Source organism: Mustela erminea, chromosome 7, assembly GCF_009829155.1.
Source record: "Mustela erminea isolate mMusErm1 chromosome 7, mMusErm1.Pri, whole genome shotgun sequence".
Taxonomy (NCBI): domain Eukaryota; kingdom Metazoa; phylum Chordata; class Mammalia; order Carnivora; family Mustelidae; genus Mustela; species Mustela erminea.
This window is the reverse complement of record NC_045620.1, coordinates 77880794-77897875: the sequence shown is the minus strand read 5'-3', so window position 1 is coordinate 77897875 and position 17082 is coordinate 77880794. Positions and strand designations below refer to the sequence as shown.

General features: G+C 33.9%; 1 protein-coding gene and 1 non-coding gene across 6 annotated transcripts in view; one reads left to right on the top strand and one right to left on the bottom strand.

Moving 5' to 3' along the window:
• Positions 1 to 17082, top strand: part of FANCL (FA complementation group L) — a 298207-nt gene that overhangs the window by 241145 nt on the left and 39980 nt on the right. For all 5 annotated transcript variants that reach the window (XM_032352198.1, XM_032352197.1, XM_032352196.1 and 2 more), the window contains 2 exons: positions 3619 to 3715; positions 8388 to 8456. In XM_032352198.1, the coding sequence (XP_032208089.1) occupies positions 3619 to 3715; positions 8388 to 8456 (166 nt within the window). The remainder of the gene's footprint in view (positions 1 to 3618; positions 3716 to 8387; positions 8457 to 17082) is intronic.
• On the bottom strand, positions 14669 to 14774 carry LOC116596651. The gene has a single exon (XR_004288239.1). It is a non-coding gene; the product is annotated as a U6 spliceosomal RNA (small nuclear RNA).

Sequence of the window (17082 nt, the reverse complement as noted above, 5' to 3'; positions counted from 1 at the left end):
TTGTATTAGTAAGGATACAAGCTGAGCTGCCATTAACAAAGAGAACCCTAAATTCTCAGTGTTCCAGACAAGGTTAGAATTTTATTCATCTCTCTCATTTAACAGTTGAGAGGTAGGCAAATGGTCAGGAATGAGTTGGTAGCTCTGTTCCACAGGGTCATCTAAGAATCCATGTTTATTTTGTTTCTCAATCATCCAGTCTGGCTGCATTGTTAAGTACATAGGTCTTAGCCATATGTGGCTATTGACATTGACATTTATATTTAAATTACATTAACAATTCAGGGTCTATACCAGCTGTATTTTAAGTTCTTCATATCCACACATGGCCATGGTAACTATTTTGGACAGTGCAGAGAGAGACCACCTCCATCACTGTGGAAGGTTCTGTTGGTCGGAGCTGCTCTGAGTGTTGTTCTTGTCTGCATGGTCTTTGCTGGCTCTCATTGGCCCAAGTTTTAGTCTGTAGTAGGGAAGATGAGAGGGGGTGGGGAGAAGGCACAGACTGTTATAAATGGATAAGAGATGCACACATCCCTGCTGCTTACAGTTCTTTGACCAAGATTTATTGATATGCCGACACCCAAGGGCAGCTGGAAGGGTTTTAGCTGAGTAGAATGTACCCTGCTAAAATTTGGTTTAGTTAGGGATGCTGTGGAGGCAGGGATCCTGTTACCAAAAGGAAGGAGGTGAGAAGAGATAGCACTGGACATTTTGCAATCTAGGTCGGGTGTACCAAAGTGTCAATAATCACAGTAAGGTTTCTTCCTGTCCCTCATACAAAGTAGACAGGGAGTCAGCATGAGTAAAATGTTTAATTTTAAATGACTGTGCTGAGATTAACTCATAATTATACATTTTTTGCTGCCTTATTTGAATTAGTTCTTAAAAGTTCAAGATTAACATTATGATCATTTTGACTGCAAGGCCATATTGGAGCAGGACAGTGTTTATCTCTAAGGTATTATTTCTGTCTTAACTATTGTGGGAAGTTGATTTTTTTCTATGATTCTGTAAAGACTAGACCTTTTGTTTATTTCTATCTTATAGGTGTTCAATAATGATTTCTAGTATATTGATGCTGAGCAGAAATGTGAAGCATGAGAAGTACTAGGTGGTAACTTAGTTGTTCCTTCTCTTGTCATCCGTTCTTGCTTTCTGTGTGCATATTTATCTGACTCTTTTAGACAGACACTCTTAAATGTTCATGTGTACAACTTCGTATTTCTAAATAATACGGCTTTTTCAGTGTAACTTACCAGTCTTAGAAATACTGTACTGGTTACTATAATAAAAATGGATTCGGCTCGTATACCACCTTTTCTCTCCCTTCTTCACTATTATTCTTCTATTCGCCCTAAAATTTCTTAAACTTCCTTCATGTTCCTTCAATTAAAGATGTTATGTCTTCCTCTCAAATTAGCAATTACAAAATTTTTTTTTTAAAGATTATTTATTTATTTGACAGAGAGAGATCACAAGTAGACAGAGAGGCAGGCAGAGAGAGAGGGAAGCAGGCTTCCCGCTGAGCAGAGAGCCCGATGCAGGACTCGATCCCAGGACCCTGAGATCATGACCTGAGCAGAAGGCAGCGGCCCAACCCACTGAGCCACCCAGGTGCCCCAGCAATTATAAATTTTAGTGTTCCTTATCTTCCTTCCTCATATCTTTCCCCTTCTACCTCTCAATTTTTGTCATCTCTACTTTTTAAATTGCTGTGGTCAAATATATTTACATTAATTTCTGTAGCTATAATTAAGTCTTTTAGCTTTTGTCTGTTGTTGGATTCTAAAAATTGTGATTAGTAAGCAGTTACATTTTTAATGACTACATAAATACTTTTCACTGAAAAGCTAATGGTAGAGCAATTGCACTTTCATCATAGCTTTATTGTTTATAACTTAGTTTAAAATTTCTTCATCCCTTTTGGTTTCTTGTATTTTTTATATTAATTTTGTCTTATATATTAAGTCCTACCCTCTAGTCTATATATTCTACAGATTTTTTTGTCCACTATCTTCCTCCAGGAGTCTTTTTTCTTTTTCTTCTAATCTGTTTTGTTGGGACACCAGAGTGGCTCAATCTTAAGTGTCTGCCTTCTGCTCAGGTCATGATCCCAGGGTCCTGGGATTGAGCCCTGCATCAGGCACTCTGCTCAGCAGGAGGCCTGCTTCCTCACCCCTCAGCCTCACCCCCGACCCTCACCCCCCAGCTGCCTCTCTGTGATCTCTGTCTGTCAAATAAAGAAAACCTTTAAAGTCTTAATGTTCTACATTTTTGGGAGGAGAGGGATTTGAGATGTTTACAGATAGAGCTGTAGGAAAATGATTATATATATATATATATATATATATATATATATATATATGAAGCCATTGATATTTTAATGTAAATATTTTTTTCTAGAATAATTTTACTTTTTATTTTCCAGGACTCTAGACTATTCATAGTTTCTGATATAAATTTCTTCTGTTGATAAAGATTGTTTTGTTTTGCTTTTGATTCTACTATTGAAGATATATATCTTTTCAGATTCAGATCTGTTTTTCATTACAAGCAGTGTTCACAGCTCTTGCCCAGCATTTCTTGAAATTGACCCATTTTAACCATTATATCTGGCCAGTGACTAAGTGGCATATAGTGATGTTAAAAGGAATGTTTCCTAGGTTAGGAGGCTAATGTTAGTTCTGAACTATAATGGGTCTCACCATCAGTCTGGGTGATAAGTTGTGCAATACTCTTAGGCTACTTTTTATCTTTACAAGAGAATAGTATTGTAAAAATGTCAAAAAAAAAAATCCACATGCCCAGTTCGCTAGTAAATATACTGCTAAATTTGAACCTTTTTGGCAGTAGCTTATGCTATTCAAGGGACCGTATTTTTACAGAATGATATATTTCAAAGGGTATTGGTTTCCGTTGTAGAAAATTCATACATTTAGAGCAACTTAAAGCCAAAAACAATTGTGCTGTGCTATAGGTTTAAAATTATTAGTCATTTTGAATACATGTCCAGGTTAAATGTCAGAAGCTATATATTGCATGGAAAGAAAATTTATTGTTAGCAGATTAGACTGTACCTGTGCTTATATAACATTTTCCTTAGAGGATCAATTGAGTATATGAACTAATATCAGCCAGATTTTTGTACACTAACATTATTGATAATAAAGGAGAAGTTCATTGAAGGGAAAAACAAATAAAGGAAGCATAAAAGTCTCCTAGTGTATGAAACTACAGAAATGGATCAAAGAGTTTGACAGGAAGTTTAATGTGTACATAAGCAGAGGCTGACAGCAACATGCTGTGTGTGCCAAAGGTTCCAGTGATGGAAAACCGAAACATAGTGCTCACTGACCACAGCATGAGCCTTGACACACATTGTAAATAATCCAGAGATCTATGACTGCATTAAGCACCAGGCTGGTGTATTAACGGCAGTAAATCTATAGCTGCATAAAGGGCTGGCATGCAGAAATTCCTCTGATTAATTTTTGTAATGGATTCATAGGAATACAGCAAATATTTTCATTTTGAATCCTACCATCCTCCAACTTCCCCTCCCCCCATCTTTGCCCTCCCTAGTATGATCATTTTTTATTTCCTTCTGTTCACCAGACTTGTATATGTGGATACTTGTCTCAGTACCATCAAGTTAAAAGCTGAAGATGCTTCTGGTAGAAAGCATCTAATTACTCTCAAGTTGAAGGCAAAGGTATGTGCTTCATTAAACTGTTATTATAGTCAGGAAATACTCTGTGAAATGAACTCTGAATGTTTTCAATGTAGGAAGTGCTAATGGCTTCTGAAAAGGTATTTGGTACTTTAAAAAATTTATTTTGGAAAGCTCAAAAAATTTACCCACTAGGTTTCCAAAAGCCTAGACATGATTTTGTGTCGCTCTTTTATTACAGACTTGCTCAAAATATAGACTTCATAGTGAAGAAATATTAGAAATAAGATTGGGCAGGCTCAGAGGACCTTGATGTCCTTTTTGTAACATTGTACAAAGACAAAATTTGAAAGTTTCCACTATCCCAAGTAAAGTTTCACTGAAGTCTCTTGTCTTCAACTTTTACTATGAATTACACTCTCCAAACACATCCATATGTATACCTTTTTATTCTTTGTTTTGGCTAAAATTTTAATTCTGTATTTTAAGAACTTGCAAAGGTTATGCCTCCATTTATAGACTCTTTACAGGCTAGTGATCTATAATTACTAATTCTGTTGGCACAAAACATAGCTGTCTTTATGTCTTTGTTTTAGTTCTAGGTTATGAATTTTGAGAAAGAAGTAGAGTAAGCAAGTTCAGCATATTAATCATTTATTTAGTAATCACTAGGGACACATTAGAATTTGAGAAAACCTGGACATTTAACTTTTTTTATTGTTCCCAGGAATCATCAATCAACTCTGGTTCAGAAGATTGTAGTATGAAAAGATCAATTGTGTTTGTCCGTTTTAAAAATGTGTCTGGCATTTAAGCTTTCCATGAGAGAAAATTAATACATAAAGCTGGGTGACACAGAAAAGTTGGTATCTTAGAGTGCTTCTTTATCAGGCAATTTGAGAAATGACTCATTCTCTCTTTTTCTCACACACAGAATATTCAGGTATAATTTTAAGATTCATGTGTGATAAGTATTGAAAATATTAGTGGGATAGAAATTTATTTGTGAAAGAAGTTACATGGATATTTTTGTCAAAATGAATAAAAAATTATTTTTTAATTTTTAAAGGTGAGCTTTGTTTTTACCCTTAAGATCAGGGAGAAATTTTCCTTTATTTCTCCAAAGATCACATGGGTTCTGTAATTTACTTCAGAGTTTTAATTGTTTGTACTTTGTACATTTATAAAAATTGCTTTGCTGTTGTGAAGACCAAAATGAAAAATTTTAAATGCATCCTGTCTTGACTCATGGTGGTGGTGGTGGTTTTTTTAATAGCCTTATTTTTACACCTGTACTTTACTAAGGAGATTCTCTGTCTAGAACTACATCTATAAAATTTTATTATTCCAGTTAATGACTTTAGTTGGTAGTATCAAGAGGAAGGATGTAGCCATTAGAATGGCCCATCCTTTTTGCTTTTTCTTATACCTTTTCAGGGTAGATAAGGTGACACTTAATATTTCTGTGAAGAATGTATCTAAGTTTTTGCAGCATTGGTAACTGTGAAGCACTATTATGGATTCTCTGGGAAGAGAGAAGAGAAGACTATTTAAATTAAGAAGGAATCGAGAAACAAATTTGTATAAAAAAAGTGGAAATGAATGATTTTTATATTGGTATGATTTATTAGAATCTTTAATTGTATATTGAGTTCAGGTTACATAGACCGAAGTTGTATTTTAGTTGTGGTAATTTCTTCTGGAATATTTAGTTCTGGGATTGTCAGTTAAAAACAGTGATAGCTAAAGCTGTATATTAAAAGTATGTAGTGCAAAATCACATTTAAAACTAAATTTTAAAGGTCAAGCTGATCTTTTTTAAACCTTAATGCAGACTTGTTTTTGTAAATATACAAACTTTTATTTCTTTTACTTGGTATTTTTTGATTTACAGTAAAGGAACACATTTGTTTCATTTTTTTTTTTCTGTTAAATACCTGTTCTCCCAATTCTGCCATTTCCCCTCACTGTCTTCAACCCTCAAAGAAAACAATACCAATTTTAATTAAACAGTCCTTATTAAAAGTGAATATATAAGTCAAAAAGAAATATAATAAGGGAAATAGTTGAATTTTGTCATTTTTATAGGTGTATTTCTATGCAATATTTAAAGTACATGCTGAACTATGGGATGGAACTATTATCTTTTCTTTTAAAAAAGGAGATCAGGGCTTCTTCAGCTTTGGCCAAGATCCAAGAACTACTTGAAAAACACAGATGTGTTTCAGAGGCTGGGCACTCTGTCTGCTGGCCGTTTTTGTAATTTGCTACAGTTTGTATGTGTTTACTTCAAGGAAGCCTTACTGCTTAGATGGTCCAGTCACAGAAGAGATTGGGTTAAAATTTTCCTTAGAACAACATTCTATAGAATCTAAAAAATACCATATATGACAAAAATAGTTACTTAATATTGTATGACAATTGTATTCTTTGATAGCTATTGATTTGATGGGTTCTTTTACATGAGATTTGAAAAACTGTATGTTAATTAAGAACAAGAATTACTTATTTTTCAATTAATATTCCTTTATGTGGAGCTTTCATCATTGTCAGTTGGACTACTAAAGTAAAACTTGGCAATTAGTCTCTGGTTTTTATATACCTATACAACTTACTACTGAAAACTACCTGAATTTTGATAGTACAGTATTGCATTTAGTTACCTATGTTATAGTTTTATAATACAAAAGATTCTGAAATATCTAGGATGCTACTTACTAATTGACGTTAAATCATCCAGAAGTATATCAGTTTTTTAATTAGGTTCTGTACAGTTATATAAAGTTTATTGTATAAACAGAATTGATCTTGAACATGGATGTAATTAACATATATAATATATTTGCATTTAATTTACAATAGATATACAGTAAAGCCACCTCTATAGATCAGTCTAATTTATTACATATTTGTATGTATAATTACACATAAAAATGTATTTGAATACATCATCTCAGAAATTGTGACTCATATATATGGGATCATATGGAATTTATCATCTGCTTTTTTGTTTAACTATTTGTAGGGGTTTTTTTTAATCCGTATATATGTACCATTCACTATATTGAGTCCTATTTGAATGTAGGAGATCATCTTCTCTTTTAAAATGTGCTGTATGTACTAAATGACTTCCAAAGTCACAGATATTTTTCTTTGTTCATCTACTCTAAATACAGTGAACATCTTATTAACTTCATATTCTTACTGAGATTGATGATTTAAGTTGATATTTTTCATTGTCAACATGAGGAGGAGATTAAAAAAAACTCAAAATGAAGTAAATACTCCATTTTGACCAAGAGGTCTCAAGTGTGCATTATAATTTTTACAGAATCTTAACATGTTAGAAGGAAAAGAGACTTGATAACACTTTTGCTTGAGTTCCATCAATTTTACCTATCAAACAGCTATTGAAGTTAAATGACTTATCCAAGATCACATAAGTTAGCAGAATTGGAAACCAGAGAAATTAAGGTCTCTGTCTGCACTTATTGAGATAATTACATGACTTGTAAAGTGGCTTACAGATTGTTTCTGTAGTGACTATAGCAGTTATACTCAGAAGTACATCAACTCATATTTTGAATTGTAATAGAGTTCCTTCCTAAATCTCAGCTTGACCTTTTTCTTTTTTCTTTTTCTCCAAATGAGAGCATTTTATATTTTTATTATTTCCTGTGTATTTGCCATTGTGTTTTCAGTTCTGCATAGACAGATAACCATCAGAGTATAAGTTGATAAATTTCTTTTTAGCGAATTGCTTACTATAACTAAATGTTAATTCTTTTCAAAACATTGACTTCAGATGGGCTAATGTTTGCTAAATACTATAGTGATAATTTTTGGAACCCATTTGCTTATTCGGCGAAGTTGTGAGAAATAAAATGCTGAAGAAAGTGAAAATCTAAAACTTATTTTAAGACTGTTGAATGAGAGCTAGGAGTTTTCCAAAATTAATTTTCTTTTGGTAAATTTTGCTTTTTAATGAAAATAAGTGAATTTTCTTTAATTACATTTAAATACATTCCAATAATCCAGAACTGGTTTTTACAAAAGTCATGTAGTACAATTCTTTAATAACAAAATTGATTTTAAGAAAAACTGCCTTTTGTCTTTCTTAACTTAGACACCTAATTTATCCTTAATGACTATCACTTTTTGAATGAAGCTGTTGAATTAATTTTTTTATTGACCATGAAAAAGTTTTTCTTAAAACTATTACTTTTTTCTTTTTGTTTATTATATATTTGCTAGGACTAATTGCTTTATTGTGAAAAATACATTTTTCTACACTTCTTGGCTCTTTTAACAGATAACTTTTTTAAAGTGGTGCCTGAGATGGAGATTAAATTTTAGATTGAAAGGAAATTAAATATTAACCAGTTTGATCTCTCTTTTTAAAGGTAAAGAAACTGAGATCCTGTGCGTTTCACCCCTCAATTTACAGTTAGTAGCTGACCTGACACTGACTTAATTCATTATTCTTTACTCAAAACCTATTGCTTTGGCACCCCAAATCACCAAACTTTGTACCTCCTGAGCATAAGTTGACTTATTAGTCAGCTCTTGACATTTTCTACAATAATAGAATCAAAATATTAACATATAATACATTTGCATTTATAAGACTTTTCCTATTCAGTTTTTCTAAAATAGTTCATGTGAAATTGTCACGACAGAAGCAAGTATGACCTAATTTTATGCCTTTTCATAGTACCCAGCAGAATCTCCAGATTGTTTCGTGGATTTTCCTGTGTCATTTTCTATTTCTTGGACACCACAGGTAAGTTCTTAGATTTATTTTAAGTAGCTGAAAAGCATATTCTATTAAAACAATAGGTTATAGGTTACAGCTATAGGTTATAAATATATATATTTTATATATATATATAATAAATATAGGTTATAGGTTACATTTTAGGTTATAAAGTGTTTTTTTTTTTGTAAGCATTTATTTATAAACAGAACTTTCAGAGTGCTTTCTTTCCCTGTATTCCCTAGTAGTTAATGTCCAGTTTCTCCCTCCCCTCCCACATAAACACACCATCCAGTCTTTAGGTATTTATGCCTCATAGTAGATAAAGATGAAGTTCTATTCACAGAAATTTAATTTTAATTTAAATCATAAAGAACTCTACAGCAGTGAGCAGTAAGTAGAAAGTTGGGTGAATTTTTCAGATTGCTGAAACTGTTAATATTGATGGCATAATATCAGAGGATCTTTTTCAGAGAAGAAAGAGTTATGCCTGACAATACAAATCACTTGCACTGAGTTTTTATTGTTTTAAAGTGGTTGTCCGTAATTCATCCTTCAGCTTAGGCTATATTTTTGTATGGGCTTTGGGACATTTGTACTTGTATAAAGAATATAGGAAATTCTTTCTTCTGTTTCTATCAGCTTAATTTCTCAAAATACTGATACCTAAGAAGAATATGAAATTAAAAGTACACTGGAAATGGTAACACAACGTAGATGTAAGGTTTTTAATTGTATGAACACCCAACATTATGTGTGTGTGGTTTTTAAAGATCTGGCAGAGTGCTGGTTGGATTCAGAGAACAATCGAGTCATGACAGGCATGGTCCGTCTTCCACCAAGTAAATTGTGACATTTGGTAGCAAAATGGAGAGAACATTTCTTTTCTTATCCAAAGAGCAGGGGGAAATTCCTATTAACATTTTACAAATATTCTGTAGAGGCTACCTGTATTTTTGTTAGGAAATTTTGATGGGATCAAGTGAAAACTTATGCCTAATTTTTAAAGTACCTATATACAGTAATTGTGTATGAAGGTAGTTTTTAAAAAGACCTAACAGGATTTAAATAGCGTTGTGTAGGTTCAAATGTCATTCATTTATTACATTAATGACACATATATATTAAAAATTATTTTTTGTATTTTTTTCTTTAAAAGCAATCTCCCTCCTTTAAATGGAAACTGAGAAAACGCAGCAAAAGAAAAGAGAGGAAAAACCCTGTAATTTGCTTTTGATATTCTGATACAGGTTATAAAAATCTAAGTCACTGTGTTCACTTTTAAATTTTTTTTTTAAAGACACTTTTCCTCTTTTTTAAATATACATTTTCTGTTTGGCTTTCTTTCTAAAATAAACATTTTCCTCTTTTTAAAATATGAATTTCCTATTTGGCTCTGTAAACTTTGTTTTATGTGAGATTATGAGATAGGGCTGTACCTGGATTATATTATTCTTTCCAGATATGCTATCTCTAGATTAAATTTTAATATGTATCAGAATCCCAATTCAAAAACTGTATTTTTGATGAATTTGTAGTGTTTTTAATGTAGATAAACATACAAGCTTTTCCAGCCTTAAATCTGTGAAAAAGTTTGCATCTCCACAAGAAGACTGTTTAGCGCTTACCTTATTCTGTCATTTAGCAAAATTATTTTGTGATTTCAACACACTGGGAAATCTTTGAGGGTAATTTCTTTCAAATTTGCTATCTGTATTTAACACCAGCTCAATGCCTTGCACATTTACGCATGGGATGAATTTTAGATCTAGTTAGGTCATACAGCAAGTTTTCTGTTTTGTACTACTAGCTCCCAGAGAACAGAACCTAATTAGTAGTAACTGGAATGTTATTTTTTTTCCAATTAAAGAATATACTAAGATTCTTAGTAAATCACAGATAAAAACTTGGATACCTTTTTATCCACAACTCAGATTTGACAGATGTTCATTTTTTGTCACATTCATTTCATTTCTAGCTCTTATCTCTGTCTCTCTCTTAGGAATAAAATGTTCTACTAACAACTAAGATTTTATTCCTCTTTTCCCTTTCCTTCTTTCCCTTTTGAGGTAACCACGCCTCTGAAATTGATGCATGTGCTAGCCAGGCATCTTTCTTGCTATGTTTGTTCATGCCATATTCTATAGTTTTGGCTGTCTGAATTTTTTTATACAGCGTTTGAGATTTACCTGTGATCTTTGCATGTTTAATACATTAAATGCTTTATATAGTTACATTGTATGAATCCACCAGTTAATTTATTCGTTATCCTACTGCTAAAGTTGTTCACAATTTCTTAAGTTGTGCGCTAGTGAATATCCTTACATTTCCTTATATGTATATGAGACTCAGTGTGGCTTATGCCTAGAGAAAATTTTGGATTGAGGGGAATGTACCTCTTTGAGATTACTAAATATTGCCAAATTGCCTTCTCAGATTGGTTGTTTAAGTTTATTTCCCTACTCAGCAATGCATGTAATATCTACTTCTCCAAATTCTTTCCAGGACTTAGCCTGACCTTTATTCTTAACAAGAATTGAAATTATTATTATTGTGTTTATAATCTTTGCTTATTTAAAAATTTTTCTTAATTTGGATACCGATTATTGGTTATATCGGATGTATTTTCTCTCTGTGGTATACTTTTTACCTTTGTATGTAATCTGTTTTGTCAGTCAGAAGTTTAACTTTCAGTGTTGTCCCAAGTCTTGTCCTTGTGATTTCTGCATTTTGTGTCTTGAATGAAAAAACCTTTCATATCTTGTTCTGAGAAGATAATTTCCTATCATTCTTAAAGTTAATATTTTTTTCACATTTTTAATTTACACTTGCCTATTTTATATATGCACTTAGAATTTGGATGTGTCTTCATTTGTTTAGATCTGGGGCTAATTTCAGTTTTTCTTTTATATCTGCTATTAAAATGTTTCAAAATACATTATTTACTTATTTTAGAGTCTAGCAGTACATCATAAATATTTTGGTAATAATACTACCAGTGGTAAGAGCTCTTGAGTCTTTTAGACATGATGAGAGTATTGGCAATATTAGTTTATGTTTTAAAAGTAAGCAATATCAGACCACTTTGCTGTGTATGATCTTTTTTCATTGATTTGTTGGAAATAATTCTGCTTATGAGAATTATTTTTTCTTAACCGCTTTTAAACAGTGTGGTTCTTAAGCAAAATAAATGCAGTCTAGCAGCAAACTTACATTTAAGTGATTGTACATGGGTTCCAGATAATTCATTAAAAAATAATCCTTGTCTGTTTTTGTTTTGTACATATATTTCCTCTTTGGATTCAGTGTTTCTGGACTTTAAACTTGGAAGATCTTTATTTTCCTTTCTTTTTGTGAAAAATAGGCATGGCTTTGTGGCATCCATATTAAAAATGGGTAATTTTCCTTATGGTCCCTGTCTTCCTGCTGGGTTGATAATGTTTTGATGTATTTTTCTTTTGCTCTGATGAGAGGTCTGCTGCTGCTGCTCTGACATATTCATTTGGATGAATAATTATAACTTGCACAATGTCAAGCTGAAGATGGTAGGGTTTTGTGCGTCATGACAAGCCTAGTAGCCAGTGCAGGTGTCTCACAGCATGATCAGCAACAGCCAGTGTATTCTGGCTCAGAGGAGACATTTAGAGTAGTAAGAAATCAGCACCAAGGGCAAGGCTGCTGCTACTACTGCTGCGGTGATCTGTGCCAAAGAAACACAAAGTGCTTCTCAAAGACGAGTGACTCCATACCTCTTTTCAGATATTTACTTTGCTTACCCAGTAAATTTTCTTTTACGGATTTGGCATAGAATATAAGAACATCTCATTTTTATCTTAATCTGCTTTCTAGCATCACAGATGCTCCATGTATCTTTAATAGCCTGCTGCCTTTTGGACTTTTACATACAGGTCATATATGTGAATTTTGTTGACTAATGAGTCCATAGGATGCTCTAATGTAAGATTTTAAGTGCATTGATATTGGGGTCTATAAGAACAAAATTCACTACTAAAGAGTGCGCGCGCCCTCTTTTCTCTACTATGAATGCTTTTTTTTTTTAAAATATTTTATTTATTTATTTGACAGAGATCACAAGTAGGTCACTGACCAGCTGAAAATAGGTGTTAATCTGGGTGATGCAGTCTGTTAAGTGTCCAACTCTTGGCTTCGGCTCAGGTCATCATATCAGGGTCTTGGGATAGAGCCCCATGTCAGGCTCTGTCAGGCTCTGTACTCAGCTCGGAGTCTGCTTAGGACTCATTCTCCCTCTCCCTCTGCTCCCCTCCACGTGTGTGTGTGCACGCACGTACTCTTTCTCAAATAAATAAATAAATCTTTAGGTAAAAAAATGGTAGTTCTGCCTATAAATGTGCCATTAAGTGCAGGCTTGGTGAAGTATCCTTGCCATGGCAGTTGGAATTTTCAGATTTGGTAGGATACAATAAGCAGTGGTCTTTATATTTTTTATCACGGAAATCTCATATTCTTAGAATAAGTCCATGAATGCAAGAATAGCAAAACTAATGATGAAGCCTCTGGCTGGTAAGCTGATGGTGAATGAAGAATTTGTAATTAAAGGAAACAGTCCTATTACATAGCAGGGAGCATGATCCATTAGTTAGAGCAGCAGACTAGCAGTTGGGTAGCTTAGGTTCTGTTTACAGTTCAGTCATTGCCTTAATTGTATAATTTCAAACAAGTCATGTGTCTGCCCTTTGCTTCAGTTCATATTATATGGAAATAATGAACTTTTTCACAGAGATGTTAAGAAAAATAAGTTTGATTTAAAATAAACTGTCAGGGGAAGAACCGTCAAAATCCACTCTAAGGGTCCGGTGGAACTTCTCCCTTTTTGACCTGCTACTAGGTTATCGTTCTTTCCATTTTTCCTCTTTGCTGCCTTTGTTGGAGAACTCTTAGTACTGGATTTTTGTTCACTCTTAAATTAGTTAAGTAAATACACTTTTGCCTTTTATTGTTGCTTTAGCAGTATGTTTAAAAAGACATTAAAAAGACCAAAACAAAGAAACTTAATTCATTATTGAGATTATGTGATATGGTAGAAGAACTATCCATGTGATCTATTGGACTCAGTAGCCTATTAACCACCTTTCTTTTTCTTCAGTAACTTATTTTAAAAGTACCCTGTATTGATTCTTTAAAAAAACAAATAGAGCAAATACAAACGAGCAAAAGTAGGGAAATATAAAATACAAAAGTGCAAATTTTGCACTTAAAATATAAAATTAGGAAAATATAAAATCTAAATGAAATGTCTTTATTTAGAATGGTGGTCTCAGTAGATAATAGCTTTGAAACTAGGGTTGTCACTTAAAATATTTCAGTTTTAAAACATCACTGGTAATATTGTCCATTTATTCCAAGTATTCCTTAGAATCATTTAATTTTTAGTTATAATTAGGTTTACTTTTATCCATCAGATTAAGAACTGTTGTGTTCACATTCTAGAAACTGGTTATATCTACATTTATTTAGGTCCCTCAGTTAAGTAGCAGTAGTTTCTTTGTCTACACTTGCATTTTTTTGTTTACTCTATTCCTAAGTATTTTAAAATTTTTTTCTTGCTACTATGAATGCTTTTTTTTTTAAGATTTTATTTATTTATTTGACAGAGAGAGGTCACAAGTAGGCAGAGAGGCAGGCAGATAGAGAAGTGGGGGGAAGCAGGCTCCCTGCTGAGCAGAGAGCCCGATGTGGGGCTTGATCCCAGGACCCTGGATTCATGACCTGAGCCGAAGGCAGAGGCTTAACCGCTGAGCCACCCAGGTGCCCCTATGAATGCTTTTTTAAAAAAGTCATATTTTCTAGTTTACTATGAGAATGTGGGCAAGCTATTTTCTTTTTAAAGCTTTTGCTTTTATTAAAGTTACATAAGAACATAGTTTAAAGAGTTAGGTTACAGGATTTTTTGTTGGTGCCCTTTTCTTTTTCGACCAAAGAGCATTTCCTAGCCTTCTTCCCACCTTTTTCTCCTTCTGCAGGGTCAACGACTTTTGAGTGTTAGCTGATTCTTTTGGTGCTACAGTATTTTTGATGTTATTGCGTGTTCTTGTAATTATGCTGCCTTTGGTTTGCTTGGTTTAGGCATTATCTTTTAACTTTGCCTTTTGGTGGGTTTGCTGTATCTTCGACCTGCTCCCGCTCCACACACCTGTATACTTCCTAGCTTCCTGTTTTTCTCAAATAGTTATCTTGTATTTTTATTTAATTTTTCAATGTTTTATATGGAATACTTCACAGATTTGTATGTCACCTTGCGCAGGGGCCCTGCTAGTCTTCTCTGTCTTGTGCCATTGTTAGTATATGTGCTGCTGAAGTGAGCCCCCACATAGTTATCTTTTAATTTTGATTATATCAGTACTCAGTGTTCACATTATGAACATGTATATATGCTATGCAGAGATAAGCCATGTGGTTAAAATAACTATTATTTTTCTTTTGTTACCTGGTTTTTGTTATTCCTAGAGTTAACAATTATCTTAATTTTTCATTTCTGTAGTTTTCTCTATACTTAAAACTCCTTTAACCTCCAATTTCCCGTCACTCATCTAGATCTCTTCTTAGTCATCTGTATTAGGTTCCTGTTGACTCTACTTCTGGGGAATTTCATGCGATTTACCTAATAACCTTCCTGTTGAAATTTTTTTTTTTACTTTAGTCATGTTAATTTCTTAGAGTTTACTTCATAAGTGTATGTACTTTTCCCCCCAGAAATACTGTTTTTCCCCTCTAAGTAGTTTCTTTTTCCTTCAGTTACTCTTTTTTTTCTGCACTTAAAATCTTTGCTCATCTGCTTGTGGTTAAAAGTCAGATATAGGGGCATCTGAGTGAATCAGTGGGTTAAAGCCTCTGCCTTCGACTCAGGTCATGATCCCAGGGTCCTGGGTTCAAGCCCCGCATGGGGGCTGTCTGCTCAGCAGGGAGCCTGCTTCCCTGCTCCCCCTGCCCCCACCCGCCTGCCTCTCTGCCTACTTGTGATCTCCTGTCAAATAAATAAATAAAAATCTTTTTTAAAAAAGTCGGATATAAAAAGCTGGGGAAAAAAAAATAAAAAAGCTGTTTGGAAGCTCTCAGTGCATGCATGAGGCTTGTCAACTGTGAACTTTATTTCCGAGTCATCTGACTAGATCTCATAATGAGGAATGCCAAATGTCAATACCTTCAGGTCTTTTTGAGTGACTGGTCGCTCAGATTTCTTGGAGAAGACTCTTCCAACATTCTGTTTCTGAGCAAGCAGAAAACATTCCTCTGAGGTGTAAATTGACCAGGCTGGTGGACAGGAAACCACAGCCTGAATTAGTAAGCCCGTAACTTGATGCCATCTTCTACTTGATAGGGCTGAACATAGTGTAGCCGTGAAAGAGACATGCTTACAGGGTAAACCTCCATTATCACAGAGCAGGTAATAAGGGTGGATTTGGAGCTAAGAGGCAAAAAATGGTATCCTAGTCAATCACTTGGTTTTTTCAGACTGTAATTTTGGCCATTCTTTGTTGTGTGTAGCAGTCATTTTTTTTCTCCCTTCAGTTTTGTTTGTTGCTGATGTATGTACATTTTTTTTTTTTTAAAGATTTTACTTATTTACTTGACAGTGCAGGAGTACAAGCAGGGGAGCTGCAGAGGGAGAGGGAGAAGCAGGCTCCCTGTGCCGATGCGGGGCTTGATCGCAGGACCCTCACCCTCGGATCATGACCTGAGCCAAAGGCAGACGCTTAACCTTCTGAGCCACCCAGGCACCCCTATAAATCTGTTTTTTTTTTTTTTTTTAAATGGTTTTCTATCCAGTAGCCTTGTTAAACTTTTATCTAATAATTTATCAGTAAATTTATCTGGATTTTTCTGTGAACAGAATATTTGTAATGACAGTTTCATTTCCTCCATTCCCATCTTTATACCTCCCTTTCCCCCCACCCCCATATTGCTCTGGCTAGGCTTTCTAAAACAATGTGAAATAGTAAACATTTTTGTTCCAGATCTCAAAAAACAAAAAACATAAAACTTTAGCGTTTTTATTATTAGGTAGATTTTTTTTTTTTAAAGATTTTATTTATTTATTTGACAGAGATCACAAGCAGGCAGAGAGGCAGGCAGAGAGAGAGGAGGAAGCAGGCTCCCTGCTGAGCAGAGAGCCCGATGCGGGCCTCGATCCCAGGACCCTGAGATCATGACCTGAGCCGAAGGCAGCGGCTTAACCCACTGAGCCACCCAGGCGCCCTATTAGGTAGATTTTTGTATATGTATTTCTCTTACTAAAATCCTCTAACAATTAATGGAATTTATTTCTATTTCTGTTTTGCTAGGAGTTTTGTTATGAAAAGTTGAATTTTGTCAAATATATTCTTTCTATATATTAAAATAGTCAGTTTGTTTTCCATCCTTTAATCTGTTAATGTGGCAAATTGATTGTTTGATTTCCTAATGTTAAGCCAGTCCGCTGTTCTTGAAATACACGCAGGTTGTGGTATATATTATATTTCTCTGTTGCTCACACATGTGATCTCTGGTGCATATTGCTTATTGCCAGATTTCATTTTTTAATTTTTTTAGGAATTTGCATGTATGCTTATGTGAATTTGCATGTATGCCTTTGTTTTTCTGATTCCACAATTTTCTTCTTGTCGCCTCTCCAATT